This window comes from Rhinopithecus bieti, unplaced genomic scaffold (assembly GCF_001698545.2).
Source record: "Rhinopithecus bieti isolate Rb0 unplaced genomic scaffold, ASM169854v2 scaffold_5476, whole genome shotgun sequence".
NCBI lineage: Eukaryota > Metazoa > Chordata > Mammalia > Primates > Cercopithecidae > Rhinopithecus > Rhinopithecus bieti.
The window spans coordinates 1332333-1349305 of record NW_016805433.1 but is presented as its reverse complement, the minus strand read 5'-3'; the positions used below and the strand labels follow the sequence as shown (position 1 = coordinate 1349305).

At 38.9% G+C, this 16973-nt stretch overlaps 1 protein-coding gene across 1 annotated transcript in view; it reads left to right on the top strand.

Moving 5' to 3' along the window:
• NAV3 (neuron navigator 3) overlaps positions 1–16973 on the top strand; it is a 383881-nt gene that overhangs the window by 215099 nt on the left and 151809 nt on the right. The window contains 3 exon segments of the mRNA XM_017872509.1: positions 4981–5089; positions 5766–6149; positions 14340–14459. Of these exon segments, the coding sequence (XP_017727998.1) occupies positions 4981–5089; positions 5766–6149; positions 14340–14459 (613 nt within the window).

The window sequence follows — 16973 nt, the reverse complement described above, 5'->3', positions numbered from 1 at the left end:
TGATATTGGCTGTGGGTCTGTCATAAATAGCCCTTATTATTTTGAGATACATTCCATCAATACCTAGTAATTGAGAGTTCTTAGCATGAAGCGGTGTTGAATTTTATCAAAGGCCTTTTCTGCATCTATTGAGATAATCGTGGTTTTTGCAATTGGTTCTGTTTATGTGATGCATTATGTTTATTGATTTGCATATGTTGAACCAGCCTTGCATCCCAGTGATGAAGCCAACTTGATCATAGTGGATAAGCTTTTTTTTTTTTCTTTTTTTTTTGTGTGTGATGGAGTCTTGCTCCATCACACAGGCACGATCTCGGCTCACTGCAAACTCCGCCTCCTAGGTACAAACGATTCTCTTGCCTCAGCCTCCCGAGTAGCTGGGACTGCAGGTGCATGCCACTGTACCTGACTAATTTGGTATTTTTAGTAGAGACGGGGTTTCACCATGTTGGCCAGGATTGTCTGGAACTCCTGACCTCGTGATCTTCCCCCCTCGGCCTCCCAAAGTGCTGGGATTACAGGCGTGAGTTATCGCACCAGCCAGTGGATAAGCTTTTTGATGTGTTACTGGATTCAGTTTGCCAGTATTTTATTGAGGATTTTTGCATCGATATTCATTAGGGATATTGGCCTGAATTTTTCTTTTTGTATGTGTGTGTGTCTCTGCCAGGTTTTGGTATCAGGATGATGCTGGCCTCATAAAATGAGTTAGGGAGGTGTCCCTCTTTTTCTATTGATTGGACTAGTTTTAGAAGGAATGGTACCAGCTCCTCTTTGTAGCTCTGGTAGAATTCAGCTGTGAATCCGTCTGGTCTAGGGCTTTTTTTGGTTGGTAGGCTATTAATTACTGCCTCAATTTCAGAACTTGTTATTGGTCTGTTCAGGGATTTGACTTCTTCCTGGTTTAGTCTTGGGAGGGTGTATGTGTCCAGGAATTTATCCATTTCTTCTAGATTTTCTAGTTTATGTGCATAGTAGTGTTTATAGTATTCTTTGATGGTAGTTTGTGTTTCTGTGGGATCAGTGGTGATATCCTCTTTGTCATCTTTTATTACATCTATTTCATTCTTCTCTATTTTCTTCTTTATTAGTCTGGCTAACAGTCTTCTATTTTGTTAATCTTTTCAAAAACCAGCTCCGGATTCATTGATTTTTTTGAAGGGTTTTTGTGTCTCTCTCTCCTTCAATTCTGCTCTTATCTTAGTTATTTCTTGTTTTCTGCTAGCTTTTGAATGTGTTTGCTCTTGCTTCTCTAGTTCTCTTAATTGTGATATTAGGGTGCTGATTTTTGGATATTTCCTGCTTTCTCCTGTGGGCATTTAGTGCTACAAATTTCCCTCTACACACAGCTTTAGCTGTGTCCCAGACATTCTGGTATTTGTTTCTTTATCCTCATTGGTTTCAAAGAACTTATTGCTTTCTGCCTTAATTTCTTTATTTACCCGGTGGTCATTCAGGAGCAGGTTGTTCAGTTTCTATGTAGTTGTACAGTTTTAAGTGAGTTTCTTAACCTTGAGTTCTAATTTGATTGCACTGTGGTCTGAGAGAGTATTTGTTAGGATTTCTCTTCTTTTGCATTTGCTGAGGAGTGTTTTACTTCCAATTCTGTGATCAGTTTTAGAATAAGTGTGATGTGGTGCTGAGAAGAATGTATATTCTGTGTATTTGGGGTGGAGAGTTCTGTGGATGTCTATTAGGTCCGCTTCGTCCAGAGCTGAGTTCAAGTCCTGAATATCTTTGTAATTTTCTGTCTCGTTGATCTGTCTCATATTGACAATGGGGTGTTAAAGTCTCCCACTATTATTGTGTGGGAGTCTAAGTCTCTGTAAGTCTCTAAGAACTTGCTTTATTAATCTGGGTGCTTCTGTTTTGGGTGCATATACATTTAGGATAATTAGCTCTTCTTGTTGCGTTGATTCCTTTACCATTATGCAATGACCTTCTTTGTCTTTTTTTATATTTAAAACAGATAAAAAGTCTGTTTTATCAGAGTCTAGAATTGCAATCCCTGCTTTTATTTGCTTTCCATTTGCTTGGTAAATATTCCTCCATCCCTTTATTTTGAGCCTATGTGAGTCTTTGCACATGAATCTTATGAAGCTTAGTTTGGCTGAATATGAAATTCTGGGTTGAAAATTCTTTTCTTTAAGAATGTTGAGGCTGGGTGTGGTGGCTCACGCCTGTAATCCCAGCACTTTGGGAGGCCAAGGCTGGTGGATCACAAGGTCAGGAGATCAAGGTCATCCTGGCCAACACGGTGAAACCCCGTCTCTACTAAAAATACAAAAAAATTAGCCGGGCCTGGGGGTGGTCGCCTGTAGTCCCAGCTACTCAGAAGGCTGAGGCAGGAGAATGGTATGAACCCAGGAGGTGGAGCTTGCAGTGAGCCGATATTGTGCCACTGCACTCCAGCTTGGGTGACAGAGCAAGACTCCATCTCAAAAAAAAAAGAAGAACGTTGAATATTGGCCCCCACTCTCTCTGGCTTGTTGGGTTTCTGCAGAGTGACCCACTGTTAGTCTGATGGGCTTCCCTTTGTGGATAACTAACCTTTCTCTCTGGCTGCCCTTAATGTTGTTTCCTTCATTTCAACCTTGGTGAATCTGACAATTATGTGTCTTGGGATTGCTCTTTTCAAAGAGTATCTTTGTGGTGTTCCTTATATTTCCTGAATTTGAATGTTGGCCTGTCTTGCTAGGCTGGGCAATTTCTCCTGGATAATATCCTGAAGAGTGTTTTCCAGCTTAGTTCTATTCTTTCCGTCACTTTCAGGCACACCTATCAAACCTGGGTTTGGTCTTTTCACATAGTCCCATGTTTCTTGGAGGCTTTGTTTGTTCCTTTTCATTCTTTTTTCTCTAATCTTGTCTTCATGCTGTATTTCATTAAGTTGATCTTCAATCTCAGATATCCTTTCTTCCCCTTGATCTATTCAGCTATTTCTACTTGTGTATGCTTCATGAAGTTCTCGTGCTGTGTTTTTCAACTCCATCAGGTCATTTGTGTTCTTGTGTACCAAACTGGTTATTCTAGTTAATAATTCCTCTAACCTTTTTTCAAAGTTCTTAGCTTCCTTTCATTGGGTTAGAACATTCTCCTTTAGCTTGGAGGAGTTTGTTCTCTTCCAAGGAGGAGAAGGACTTGGAGGAGACCTTCTAAAGTCTACTTCTGTAAATTTGTCAAACTCATACTCTGTCCAGTTTTGTTCCCTTGCTGGTGAAGAGTTGTGATCCTTTGGAGGAGAAGAGGCATTCTGGTTTTGGAATTTTCAGGCTTTTGAGCTGGGTTTTTTTTTTTTTTTTTTTTTTTTCTTATCTTTGTGGATTTATCTACCTTTGACCTCTGATGTTTGTGACCTTCGAATGGGGTTTTTATGTAGACATCTTTTTTGTTGACATTGATGCTATTCCTTTCTGTTTGTTAGTTTTCCTTGTAACAGTCAGGCCCCTCTGCTGCAGGTCTTCTGGAGTTTGCTGGAGGTCTACTCCAGATCCTGTTTGCCTGGGTGTCACCAGCAGAGGCTGCAGAACAGCAAAGACTGCTGCCTCTTCCTTCCTCTGGAGGCTTGGTCCCAGAGGGACACCCGCCAGATGCCAGCTGGAGCTCTCCTGTATGAGGAGTCTGTCAACACCTGCTGGGAGGTGTCTCCTTGTCAGGAGGCATGGGGGTCAGGGACCCACTTGAGGAGGCCGTCTGTCCCTTAGCGGAGCTAGAGCACTCTGCTGGGAGATCCGCTGCTCTCTTCAGAGCCAGTGGGCAAGAATGTTTTAGTCTGCTGAAGCTGCACCCACAGCTGCCCCTTCTCCCAGGTGCTCTGTCCCAGGGAGATGAGAGTTTTATTTGTAAGCCCCTGACTGGGGCTGCAACCTTTCTTTCAGATATGCCCTGCCCAGAGAGGAGGAATCTAGAGAGGCAGTCTGGCTACAGCAGCTTTGCTAAGCTGCAGTGGGCTCTGCCCAGTCCAAAATTCCCAGCAGGTTTGTTTACGTTGTGAGGGGAAAAGTGCCTACTCAAGCCTCAGTTATGACAGTCGCCCCTCCCCCAACCAAGCTGCAGGGTCCCAGGTGTACTTCAGACTGCTGTGCTGGCAGCAAGAATTTCAAGCCAGTGGATCTTAGCTTGCCGGGCTCCATGGCGGGGGTATCTACTGAGCTAGACCACTTAGCTCCCTGGCTTCAGCCCCCTTTCCAGGAGAGTGGATGGTTCTGTCTCACTGGCATTCCAGGTGCCACTGGGGTACCAAAAAAAAAAAGCTCCTGCAGCTAGCTCGGTGTCTGCCCAAACAGCTGCCCAGTTTTGTGCTTGAAACCCAGGCCCTTGGTGGTGTAGGCAACCAATGGAATCTCCTGGTGTGCAGTTTGTGAAGACCCTGGGAAAAGCATAGTATCTGGACCAGATAGTTCCGTCCCTCAAGGCACAGTCCCTCACAGCTTGCCTTGGCTAGGGGAGGGAGTTCCCTAACTCTTTGCACTTCCCAGGTCAGGCAACACCCCACCCTGCTTCTGCCCACCCTCTGTGGGCTGCACCCACTGTCTGACCAGTCCCAATGAGATGAGCCTGGTACCTCAGTTGGAAATGCAGAAATCACCCACCTTCTGTGTTGATCTCACTGGGAGCTGCAGACCTGAGCTGTTCCTATGCAGCCATCTTTCTCAGGTCATAATCATAGATTTTTAATTAATCCCAGCAACATGGATTGGTAAACAGCATATTTCCAAGTGATTTTTTTAATTTTAAGGTCAAACCTACAAAATGTTATTGTGTTATCACCACTTAAAATTATTAATTGTGATACTGTGTTTGTATCTATTCACATTTTATTTGTAGAAAGAATTATAATTTGTAGATAATAATAACTATTTGAAATGTATTAACATATCCTTTTACTTTTAAGAAGAGGTGACTTACTTATCTATGTATACAATTATTTTGAGGATAATAAATGTCATGAATAGCAAATTTATCATGTTGCTTTCCTAGGTGAAGACCCTGAAACAAGAAGAATGAGAACCGTTAAAAACATAGCAGATTTGAGGCAGAATTTAGAAGAGACTATGTCCAGTCTTCGTGGGACTCAGATAAGCCACAGGTTTTTTTCAATTCTGCGTATATTTGAGCCAATAAAGAAAAAATAATTACAAACAAACATTCAACTTTTCTTGTAATGACAGAGATGGGATTTCCGTTTCCCCTTACTATTTCCTCTCTTGTTTTATATAAAAATTGATTCGTAATTATCCTTAAACTGAAAATTCACACCTATACCTATTTATCTTTTATCTCTATCTCTATCTGCTATCTATGTCTTTTTCAGTATAACCTGCAGTTCAATGGAATTAGTTACTGCAACTACCGCCATCACTGTTAAGTGGATTTGTAATACCGGTCCTAGAAAATAGTGGCACAAGTTGCACTCGAAATGCATGTAGGCAAGGTGGTAGGGAGGCATTCAAACATAATCGTAGTTAACTTTCAGAATAGGTCTGGGAAGATTACAACGAGTTAAGGGTTTGTTGAAAACGTAAAGCGATATGTTGTTTTGCCCAAGGTGTGCTGATGGTCTTTCTTTTGAAAACAACCAAAAGCTGTAAAATGTATGTCCCTTTCCACAGCTTGACCTCAAAATGAACATACAGTTTAGCTTTCAGGAAGATGACATGTTTATAAGAGATGACCCTCAACTCTAGCCTTTTCTGTCATCATGCATTCTAGGTTGTGGCCCTAAGTGAACCAGAGTTTAGTTATTTCTCCATGTTATTTGACAGCACCCTGGAGACAACATTTGACAGCACTGTGACAACAGAAGTGAATGGAAGGAGCATACCCAACTTGACAAGTCGACCCACCCCCATGACCTGGAGGTTGGGCCAGGCATGTCCGCGGCTTCAGGCGGGAGATGCTCCCTCCCTGGGTGCTGGCTATCCTCGCAGTGGTACCAGTCGATTCATCCACACAGACCCCTCGAGGTTCATGTATACCACGCCTCTCCGTCGAGCTGCTGTCTCTCGGCTGGGAAACATGTCACAGATTGACATGAATGAGAAAGCAAGCAGTGACCTGGACATGTCTTCTGAAGTCGATGTGGGTGGATATATGAGTGATGGCGATATCCTTGGGAAAAGTCTCAGGACTGATGACATCAACAGTGGGTAAGTGGCCCTGTTCTCCATCAGCATTGTGTGAAGAGGGGAGGTGGTCTACTAGAATGCATTCACTATAAACAAATGTGTAAGTTTTCCCAGAAAGTCATGAGAAAAGATGAGATATCTGAGGTTATTCAGTGTTGAAGGGCCCTTCCTCTGCTAATTCATGGAGACTAAAGAATCCAAGATTTCTATAAATTCATTATAAGCCACTAAGTTTTTCTGTTGTTGAGAGAAACACATGTGGCTTCTGTTTTTCAGAGTGATTTTCACATGCTTCTTAAGTAACAGATTTTGTAGTGAAGGACGTGGGAAGGAGACAGGAGGAGTTTTGCTGATTTGCTTGATTTTTCTTCTTTTTTAGCTTGTCAGAAGCTGCCTGTAACTGCTTTGAGGACAAATATTTTCTTACTGTCTTCAATTATGCACCCCCAATTTAACTTGAGGGAAAAATAACTTTGGAGTTGAAAGTTTCACTCTGTTCATTTTCTTTTGATGGTATCAGATTTCAATACATCTCAGACCCTGCTTTTCTTCTGTGTCCTATTACATCCCAAAACATGTTGTGATTGTAAAACTCTTAGAGTATATTAACAATTTGGGATACTTGGCTTAATCAGAGAATAGGCCCAAAGGGAGGCAATAGGATATTCTATTAATAATTGTAATCACCATTTTGAGCATTTCCTGTTATGTACTATGCTCTTGTTAAGTGCTTTGAAGATACTATTTTACTTTACCTTCCCACCACCAGTAATGCTTACGAGGTGAATGTTTTTATACATGTTCTATAGATAAGGAAACTGAGTCTAATTGGCCCTGACTGGGGCCTAACGCTAGTGAAACGGCAGACCTGCATTAGAACTCAGTTATGTCTGACTTCAAACACAGGCTCAGTAATATGTGGAAAAGCTTCCCAATTAACTTTGTCTATAAACTTTGTGTGAGTCTGGATTTTGACCTACTCTTTCTCTTTATGCATCTGAGAGGACCCATGTAGGAAATAACTCTTCTATATAAGTGACCCTTCCTGACTTCATTCATGAAAAGTTTATGTTTGAATGGTGACATGACCTAAAAAAAGAGTACAAAATAGCTTTTGATTAGATTTAGAGCTTTGCTCTGATATCCTGATACCTACTAGTCCATTCCTGGTATCCACCCTACCTGACTTTCTAAAATTTTAGAATTATAGAGGCTAATTATGATTAATTAAGATAGGTTGTTGTTCATTTGCCACTGGATTCAGAGTGCCTCATTTGAATCTCTCCCGTTCGCTATCTGTGGACCCCTTGGGAACCTAACATATCCAAATGAGTTTTTGTCATCTAAAATAAGGATAAAATTGTACCATCTTCATGAAGTTGTTAGGATCATCCCCAAGTTTAGTTTGCACAATGCTTGTCATGATACAAGCACTCAATAAATTTATCATAATCCTCTTTATCATCACTATTACATTTATTATCATTAATAACCATACCAATTTTTGGTTGTTGTTAGTTATAATTATCATGTTTGTGTGTATTTAACATAGCTTAGGAGGCAGTGCCCAGTTCAGAAAACATAATGGCAAAGCAAGAGTGTCTAAGGCACACTCTTTCTCCCATCTCTCTCTTCTTTCTTCTCCATTCTTTCCACTCTATCCCCTCTTCTCTTTTTTTCTCAATCTCCTTAAATGTGGACATAAGTGTGAATTCAATTTTATATTCACTATTCAAATATAGTTGTATGGCTAATTATATACATAAATATACCCATATATTATATATAAAGATATATATACAAAGCCTGGGCACAGTGATTCATGCCTGTAATCCCAACACTTTGGGAGGCCAAGGCAGGTGGATCACCCGTGGTCAGGAGTTCAAGACCAGCCTGTCCAACATGGCAAAACCCCAGCTCTACTAAAAAAGTTAGCCAGGCATGGTGGCATGTGCCTGTATTCCCGGCTACTTGGGAGACTGAGGCTGGAGAACCACCTGAACCCGGGAGGCAGAAGTTGCAGTGAGCCGAGATTGCACCACTACACCACTCCAGCCTGGGTGACAGAGTGAGACTCCATCTAATATATATATATATATGTATGTATGTATGTGTGTGTGTATATATATGTGTGTGTGTTTGTATGTATATATACCTGTGTGCACTCTATATCATTATTCATGGTACTTATGTTCTATGGAGTCACCACAAACACTGCATTAGTGAATACTGAACTGTTGTCCCTAGTAGAGATACAAGTTTTGGTTCCTGTATTTGGCCACAATATTTTTGTCAACTGATCAATACATAACTTGCTTTATGTGTGTCTCTCTTTAAAGACACCTTATTTAATACATACTACTGATTCATTCACATGGAACTCACAGCTAACAGCGCCATAACTCAGGCCTGAAAGGAGCTTATCTAGTGCATATTTTCTCTGAGAGACACATTGAAGACTTCTTGCAATTAGGAACATAATATGACACTTCAGCACCAAGTTTGGGGACCATTTTAAACAGCACAATTCTCAGCATAAAAACACAAAAAGAAGGCGCGGTGCGGTGGCTCACACCTGTCATCCCAGCACTTTGGGAGGCCGAGGAGGGCAGATCACGAGGTCAGGAGATGGAGACCATTCTGGCTAACAGAGTGAAACGCCGTCTCTACTAAAAAATACAAAAAAAAAAAAAAAAAAAAAAAAATTAGCTGGGCGTGGTGGCGGGCACCTGTAGTCCCAGATACTTGGGAGGTGGAGGCAGGAGAATGGCGTGAACCCGGGGGGCGGAGCTTTCAGTGAGCCAAGACCGCGCCACTGCACTCCAGCCTGGGCCACAGAGCGAGATTCCGTCTCAAAAAATAAAAATAAACACACACACACACAAACACACACACACACAAATGTGGAAAATGTGGCACTAAATAGGCCATAGAAGAACATTCGTTGTGATATTAGAGCTGATACAAGAAGGTAGAGTATCACTTTATTTAGCTTTAGCGGGCAACATCTGAGACTCATTTTTTTCACTGTTCTGTTCATATCCATGAATGACTGTGAAAGTGCTATAAGTTTAGATTTTGTGGTTACATATAAATTTTAGCAAGTAGGCAACTTCACGAATATAGAATTTGTGAATAATGATGATTGACTGTATATACTCACACTCATGTAGAATGTTTATCTGGAGAGTGACAGCATATCTTGGGAGCAGTTTGAATAAGAAATCAAGGGACATCTACAATGCAATATGTTGGGAATTTCAAAAGGTTTATCGTTATAAAAATTGAGCTAAGAGTTCAGAATGAGGAGAAAGTACTAAACCCTCACATGAAATAGAAAGGAGTGAATAAGAAAAAGAAACATTTTAGTTCTATTTTCTGATTTAAAAGCTATAGACAAAGGAAATATATTTAAAATACATATATAAGAAAAGTACAAACTTAGAAAGTATAAATTATTCAGAAAGCTTGCATAAAATGTAATTTTCAGAATCAGAGGGACAGTGGATTAGATGACATTGATGACTTTTAACTGAAAGTCATGGAATGTGAATATTTAAAGATAATATTTTAGAGATAGGCACTATTTTGACAGACCTTAACATCATTATGCTAAGAAGTTTAAACTACATTATAGGCTATGTAAAATACTATATCTTAGAGATTACTAAATAGTCATAGAACATGGAATGAGGATGGTGATGGCTTTTGAAAGGCCACTTTATGGGAAATAGGCAAAGCAAATTTAGGGGAGAAACTCTGGGGTTCGATTTCAGGAACTATTGCAAGAGCTCTGGCTCACAGCTCATAAGATTAGAAATATGGCAGTGGCATTTGTAGGGATAAAATTAGGAAAATAATGGATATGGGAAGCCCTGCAAAGGAAAAGTTTACAGAGCCAGAGATAGACTACCCATGAGGGCATAAGGCAGGCAAGAATTAAGATACCTCCATTATAAGCACAGGAGATGGAAAATTATACCGTTAGAGAAAATTAGCAGAGAAAGATAGTGAGCAAGAGAGAGAGGATTTTTTAATGAGAAAGCAGAGTGAGGAGATGATGAATTTGGAGTTAGAGTTGTGGAGTTGGAGACGGTCAGATATGAAGATTGTTTCTCTAGGATAGAGATCTATTGTATCTCATCTCAATAAAAGAGAGTGGGAATTGTGGGAGGCATTAGGGTTCCTGGGAAAAGAATACAGAAAGAACAGGGATCATAAGCTGATCATAATCATAAGCTGAATTATGTATACATGTATATGTCTATTAAAAATATTTATCGAGTTCATCCTATGTGTCAAGCAGCATACCAGGCACTGTGCATTCAGTAGTGAATAATACAGACATAGTACATGTCCACATGTGACTCACATGATGATGTTTTCATATTTTTGTAGCCGTCCAGTTATTTAGTAAATTAATTATAATATGCACAATATGCACACACATGGGTATATATACACACACACACACACACACACAGAAATATTCTTAAATAAGTAGTTGTTTTAAATGTTTTTGAACAACTGAGTTCTACATATAATAATATATGTTACAGGGATATTGTACTCACGAGCATTTTGTATTTTGCAAGAATACATGCAATATATACAAGAATATAAGAATAATGTGTTAACTATATTAGTTAACATTAATTTCTAAAACAGAGAAATCTCAAAATCTCAGTAACTTAACACAAAGAAGCTAATTTGTTCTTCACATAAAACCCTCGCTTATGTTTCTGATCTTCACTTGGGGAATGCACTCCACATAGTCATTCAGAGAATAAGATGGATGGTAATTCTGTTGTTCCCCAACCAGATTTCCAGTGTCACCCTAGGCATTGATATTCAACAGGCAAATGGCAAAAGAGGGGAAGAACCAGGGTGTGATAACATTTTGTATGTATCAGGCCTGAAAGTCATGCATATGAGTTCTGCCTACATTCATTTGTCTCGAACAGCTGCGTGACCACATCTGACTGTAAAAGAAACTAGGTTATATGGTTCAGCTGTGTGCCCAGGAGAGGGAAATTGGTTTAATGACATCTAGCTGGTCTCTGCTTAACTCACTAATTTTTAAAAAAAATACTGTTATAGCTTTTGTCCTTCCTTTTTGATTCTGCTTCATTTAAAACATGATTCAGACTTCTTGTTTCCTCTATTTTTGTTCCCGAACATCTTTCAAAAAAGTCTTGGGTAGTTTTACAAATGAGTCCATTTAAATATGCATCGATGGTCTACATGTCTTATGTTAATAAGTAAAAATACCCCAAATCCTACATGAAAACTTCCCCTGGTATTGTTTGCCTGTTTACTCACATACAATTGTTCTTTCATATGTTAGAGTACAGGACACTGAAATTTAAGTCATGACTCAGTTCTCTAAGATCTAGTCAGCAGGTGATGGGGCTGGTCTCAGTTCAAGGTTGATTGTGCGAGGATATCCAAGATGTGTTGAGCTTTCTACTGCTCATTAGCCTATGCAGTGTGCACTTGTTGGCTGACGTAGAAGGCAGCCCCAGTATCTCAGCCTAGAATTAAAATGTGAGAAGATAAGAGGGCTAGAGATATCCCAGGAAAAGTTTAATTTGATGGTGTTTTCTTTAAGTAAAGGGGGCTTATCAGTGTTTATGCTGGCCAGGTGTGGCGGCTCATACCTGTAATCGCAGCACTTCAGGAGGCTGAGACAGATGGACCACCAGAGGTCAGGAGTCTGAGACCAGCCTGGCCAACATGGTGAAACTCCATCTCTACTAAAAATACAAAAAATTAGCTGGACATGGTGGTGCACACCAGTAATCCCAGCTACTTGGGAGGCTGAAGCAGGAGAATTGCTTGAACTCGGGAAGCGGAGGTTGCAGTGAGCCAAGATCTCACCACTGCACCCCAACCTGGGTAACAGAGTGAGACTCCATCTCAAAAAAAAAAAAAAAAAAAAAAAAAGGAGAGAAAAAAAGAAGTATTTATGCATAGTCATGAAAAAAGTTGAATCATAAAGTTAACTCTCTTTTGAAAATGTTTAAAAATATGTTTTACAGATTAAAGGAACAAAAGGCTTCAATAAATATCAGTAATTGAATGAGAGTTTAATTTAGATTTTCTCAATGTAACCACAAAAAAAGAGAATTTGGTTCCCTTTTTTGAAGTCATTTAAATGGGGAATGAAGTTTCATTTTTTCCATGTACTCTAGGTGTAACTCAGAACATTAGTTAATCAGCATTCTGAGAATTCAAAATTTCTTGAAGCATGCGAAGGCTTATCTCTTTCTCCTCTTTTTGAAATTACTTTAAACACTGGGGGATATGAATCTGTCAGTAATTAGGAATTAGTCAGAGAAAGGCCTCTTACTCATAATGAACCTCTTTGAAAAGTCTCTGTTTATAAAGTAGAAAACACCCTGGAAAATTGGGATAAAAGTTGCATATTTTAATTTGGTGGAAATTGAAGTTATCTTCAGATGTCACGGTATAAATAGTTGAGCCAAGAATATAATCTAAAATTCTACTTTAAGTCACATGACCAAACATGAGCTAATCTAAGAATTCTGTGGAGTAAAAATTAAAATTAAGGCACAGGAGTGAGGGGTAGATATACTTTAATCCTGCTTCTGCCTTGATCCTCCCTCATTTCTCATTTAGTAAACTTTGTGATGACTGAAGTATGCATAACAGTGTGCGAAAGGTCGGAGTTACTTGAGGTGTATTAAAAAGATCCATCTTTTGCACCAGAGATTCCTAATCTTAATGATTCCTCTAATTTCATATTCAAGATATGAGCTATTTTAGTGACTCTAGAAACTCTAATGCATAAAATAGCTAGTATTTTTAAAGATAGTCAGTATTTATATGGTACTTATAATGTGCTAGACAATGCTGTATGCATGTTATATATACATTAACTCATTGGTAGCTCAACATCACTGCAAGAAGTGAGCATATCATTACTGTCTACATTTTACAGCTGAAGCAATTTAAATATAGCTTGTTTAAGTGACTCACCTGAGCACACACAGCTAGTAAGTAGCAGCACTATAGTTGAACCTAAGCGGTCTGGCTCTGGTCTACGTTCAACCATCCTTACACACTGACCTTAGGAAACTGTGTGTTTACATGTAAGGGTTTCTCTCCTAGGTGCCTGATTTTTTTCCAAACAATCATTAAAAAAAGGTTCACAGCAATCATTCGTTATCAGCATGGATTTTTTACCTAGCACATTTAATCTGAGGGGCATCTTTTAATGTTATCTCTGCTTCTGTAAAGGAAGATGCTGAACTGGTGTTTCTTTAAGGGAGTGGTGAGGATCACTTTAGATTCTCTGTGTACCCCTGCAATTACAAATTAGTTAATTGTGACAGACAGCAGCTGATATGAGATATTAAATATAAAAACATAGAATTCTAGGAAGATGGCTGTATTAGTGTGTTCTCACTCTGCTAATAAAGACATACTTGAGACTGGGTGATTTATAAAGGAAAGAGGTTTAATTGACTCACAGTTTCACATGGCTGGGGAGGCCTCATAATCATAGCGGAAAAGCAAGGGACATATTACGTGGCGCACCGCAGGCAAGAGAGCTTATGCAAGGGAACTCCCATTTATGAAACCATGACATCTTGTGAGACTTATTCACTACCACGAGAACAGTATGGGGAAAACCACCCCCATGACTCGGTTGTCTCTACCTGGCCCCACCCTTGACACTTGACACATGGGGATTATTACAGTTCAGGGTAAGATTTGGGTGGGGACACAGCTGATTTTGACAGTGCTGTGACAGCAGCTGATATGAGATAGTAAATATAATTTAAATATAAAAACAGAATTCTAGGAAGATGGCAGATATGGTGGAAGTTTAGGCTTTGATCCTTTACTCCTATGACCTCTTCAAAACAATATTTCAAAATGAAATTTTCTTCCTTTTAATTTTCTAAGAGTTATATGATCTGCAAGTCTGTTCATAACATTAATAACAAAAGAGAAAAATAGGTTCTATGATAGGCTAGTTACTTGTTGTAGTCAGGAATATTGATTTCCTAGAAAACTTGAAAAAATATTTGAATTATCCCTGTTGAGTAGAATGTTTACACAGAAAAAAAAGATAATAGAATATATTTGAGTAATTATTGAAAATTGTGGACACCGTTTAAGTGAAATTGTACAGTTGAGTTGATTTTATTTTCTGTGGGTTAATTAGATATTTCTTTTCAGGTACATGACAGATGGAGGACTTAACCTATACACTAGAAGTCTGAACCGAATACCAGACACAGCAAGTTCCCGGGACGTCATCCAGAAAGGGGTTCACGACGTGACAGTGGATGCAGACAGGTAATGCTAGCAGCATATATGATGGTGAAGCATGCATGAAGCAATTTTATAACAAGAAAATAAGAGAAACTCCTATTAAATAGTGTGTAAATCAATGGACTTTTTATTTTGATAAATAATTTATTTTGATAAATAATTCTTTAGGGATTTTTTTTTTTTTTTTTTTTTTTTTCTTTCTGTGAGACAGAGTCTCCCTCTGTCACCAGGCTGGAGTGCAATGCCGCAATCTCAGCTTACTGCAACCTCAGCCTCGCGGATTCAAGTGATTCTCCTGCCTCAGTCTCCTGAGTAGCTGGAACTACAGGCACGCGCCACCATGCCCAGCTAATTTTTGTATTTTTAGTAGAGAGAGGGTTTTACCATGTTGGTCAGGCTGGTCTCCATCTCTTGACCTTGTGATCCACCCGCCTCGGCCTCCCAAAGTGCTGGGATTGCAGGCGTGATCCACTGCGTCTAGCCTATTTTGGGATATTTTTAAAACTAAGATGATTTTCTTTACAAGGCCATTTTAGTTCTGTAATACCGAAAATAAATGTGTGGCTAGGGAGATTTTTTTTTAAATTTCAGGTAACATAGTTGAAAATGTTAATACCTGTAAAAGCAAAATTACAAACATAGACTTACTTTCCTTATTAGAAAGAAACTCTGGTTAATTAAATTTCATTCAGTTCAGATATCCTCAGATTTACCTGGAAGCTAATGATATAAAGATTAAAACATATTTCAAGTCATCTAGCATAATAAGCTTGTTGCTTTACTTGAAGGTGTTGTAAACATAGAAAAACTCTTACTTTAGGCTTATTTTTGCTTCTTTATTGCCTCAAATTTCTTAAAGACGTGTGTGTGTGTGTGTGTGTGTGCGTGTGATGAACTAATTATTTTGCTGGAAATTGCTCTGCTGATTTATCAGAATCATCACTGTTTAGGAACATTGCTTTGGTAAGATAATGTTGTAATATACATTTCTGGCCTGATTTTGCTCCTTCTTCACTCAAAATTTTGACTTTGTTGTGCAGGAAGGGATTGCATATTTTCAGAATTATTATATCTAAATACCTAGAGTAGTTGTTTAATTCAGCATTTATGAGAAAGACAAAAGGTTAAGGTGCAATGTACTCACATTCTGAAATAGGAACTGTATACAATTCATTGTGCATTTTTGTACAGTCAACTCCAAAAGCTAGATACCCAGGGAATTCCAATATTAGTCTTCAGTTTCTCCTTACCCACAGGCTGTTGATATCCTAACTCATAATGGTTAGAACAGTCTCAGCTCCTACCCTGTCTGTATCCTACTCTCCTAGCCTATAGTCGTGTGTGTGTGTGTGTGTGTATGTGAGTGTGAAGCATGTGTGTGTATGAAGCATCTCCCCACTTGTAATGTAAGTCCACGAGTACAGAATTTTTATCATATTATTTATGTGTTGAGTTTTAACAAATGTTTGTGGAGTGAATTAACAAATTAATGAATATAGGCTATTTATTAATTAGGCTATACAGTGATAATAGACTGGCAATCACATCTAATTAAATAGAGTGGCAAATGAGCTCCGGAAAGAACCAAGGTACTATAAGGATGTTATGAAAGAGAAAAATGGGTTATGTGAAAAATAGACAGTGATAAGAGGGAAAGAATCACAAAGTGTGGGCCACATTTTGAAACTAATGACCTATTATTCTATTATTGTTAGCTGAAAGTAGAAAACATTATGGGAGGGAAGATCTGCTAGTTTTTGGTAAAGGAGGTTGTGATGGCAGGACCAAGAAATGAACACAAGGTGACTTTGGTTTGCGGACAGTGGGATAATCAACTCTCCTTGCTTCATCGGGCCCCAGATTGGGCTCTGGCGGAGGAACTCAGAACAAAATAAAGACCTAGATAGGTATCTAATAAGTTGGGACCTGTGAAAGCAGTGCCTCTTAAAGTGTGTAACCTGGACCAGCAGCAGCAGCAGCAGCCATTGAAACTTCATAGAAAGACAGATTCTCAGCTTCATCCGAGACTTACTGAATTAGACTATCTCAAGGTAAGACCTGGTAATCTGCACTTTAGCCCTCAAGGTGGTTCTTAAGTTCAAGCATCACTATATTAAGTTGAACAAATAGATGCCAGGCCTACAAACACATGAATACCTAGCATAAATATTTAAACATTAAAAATGACATTTCAGAGTTCTTATTTACCCTATTAGTGGAGTTCTGTCAAGAGAATGAGAATATTGATATGTTAGAATACACTGATGACACTAATTTTTAAATTAAATCAAATAATGACTTATTATGCCTGAAATAAATTGGTTCAGCTTGGTAGATGCAGTTTTGAAGATTATATAAATGGTTTTAAAAGAATAATTTTAACTTGAGCTGCTTGTATAAATTAAATTGCAATAAGGTCATAGTATAAATCCTTCTATTAGCAGAGATAGAAGGTTTTTAAAAAAATTACAGATAAGTCTGAAGGTCTTTTAAAGTCTTATATTCGGAAAATGACTCGGGATATATATCATTTTAAAA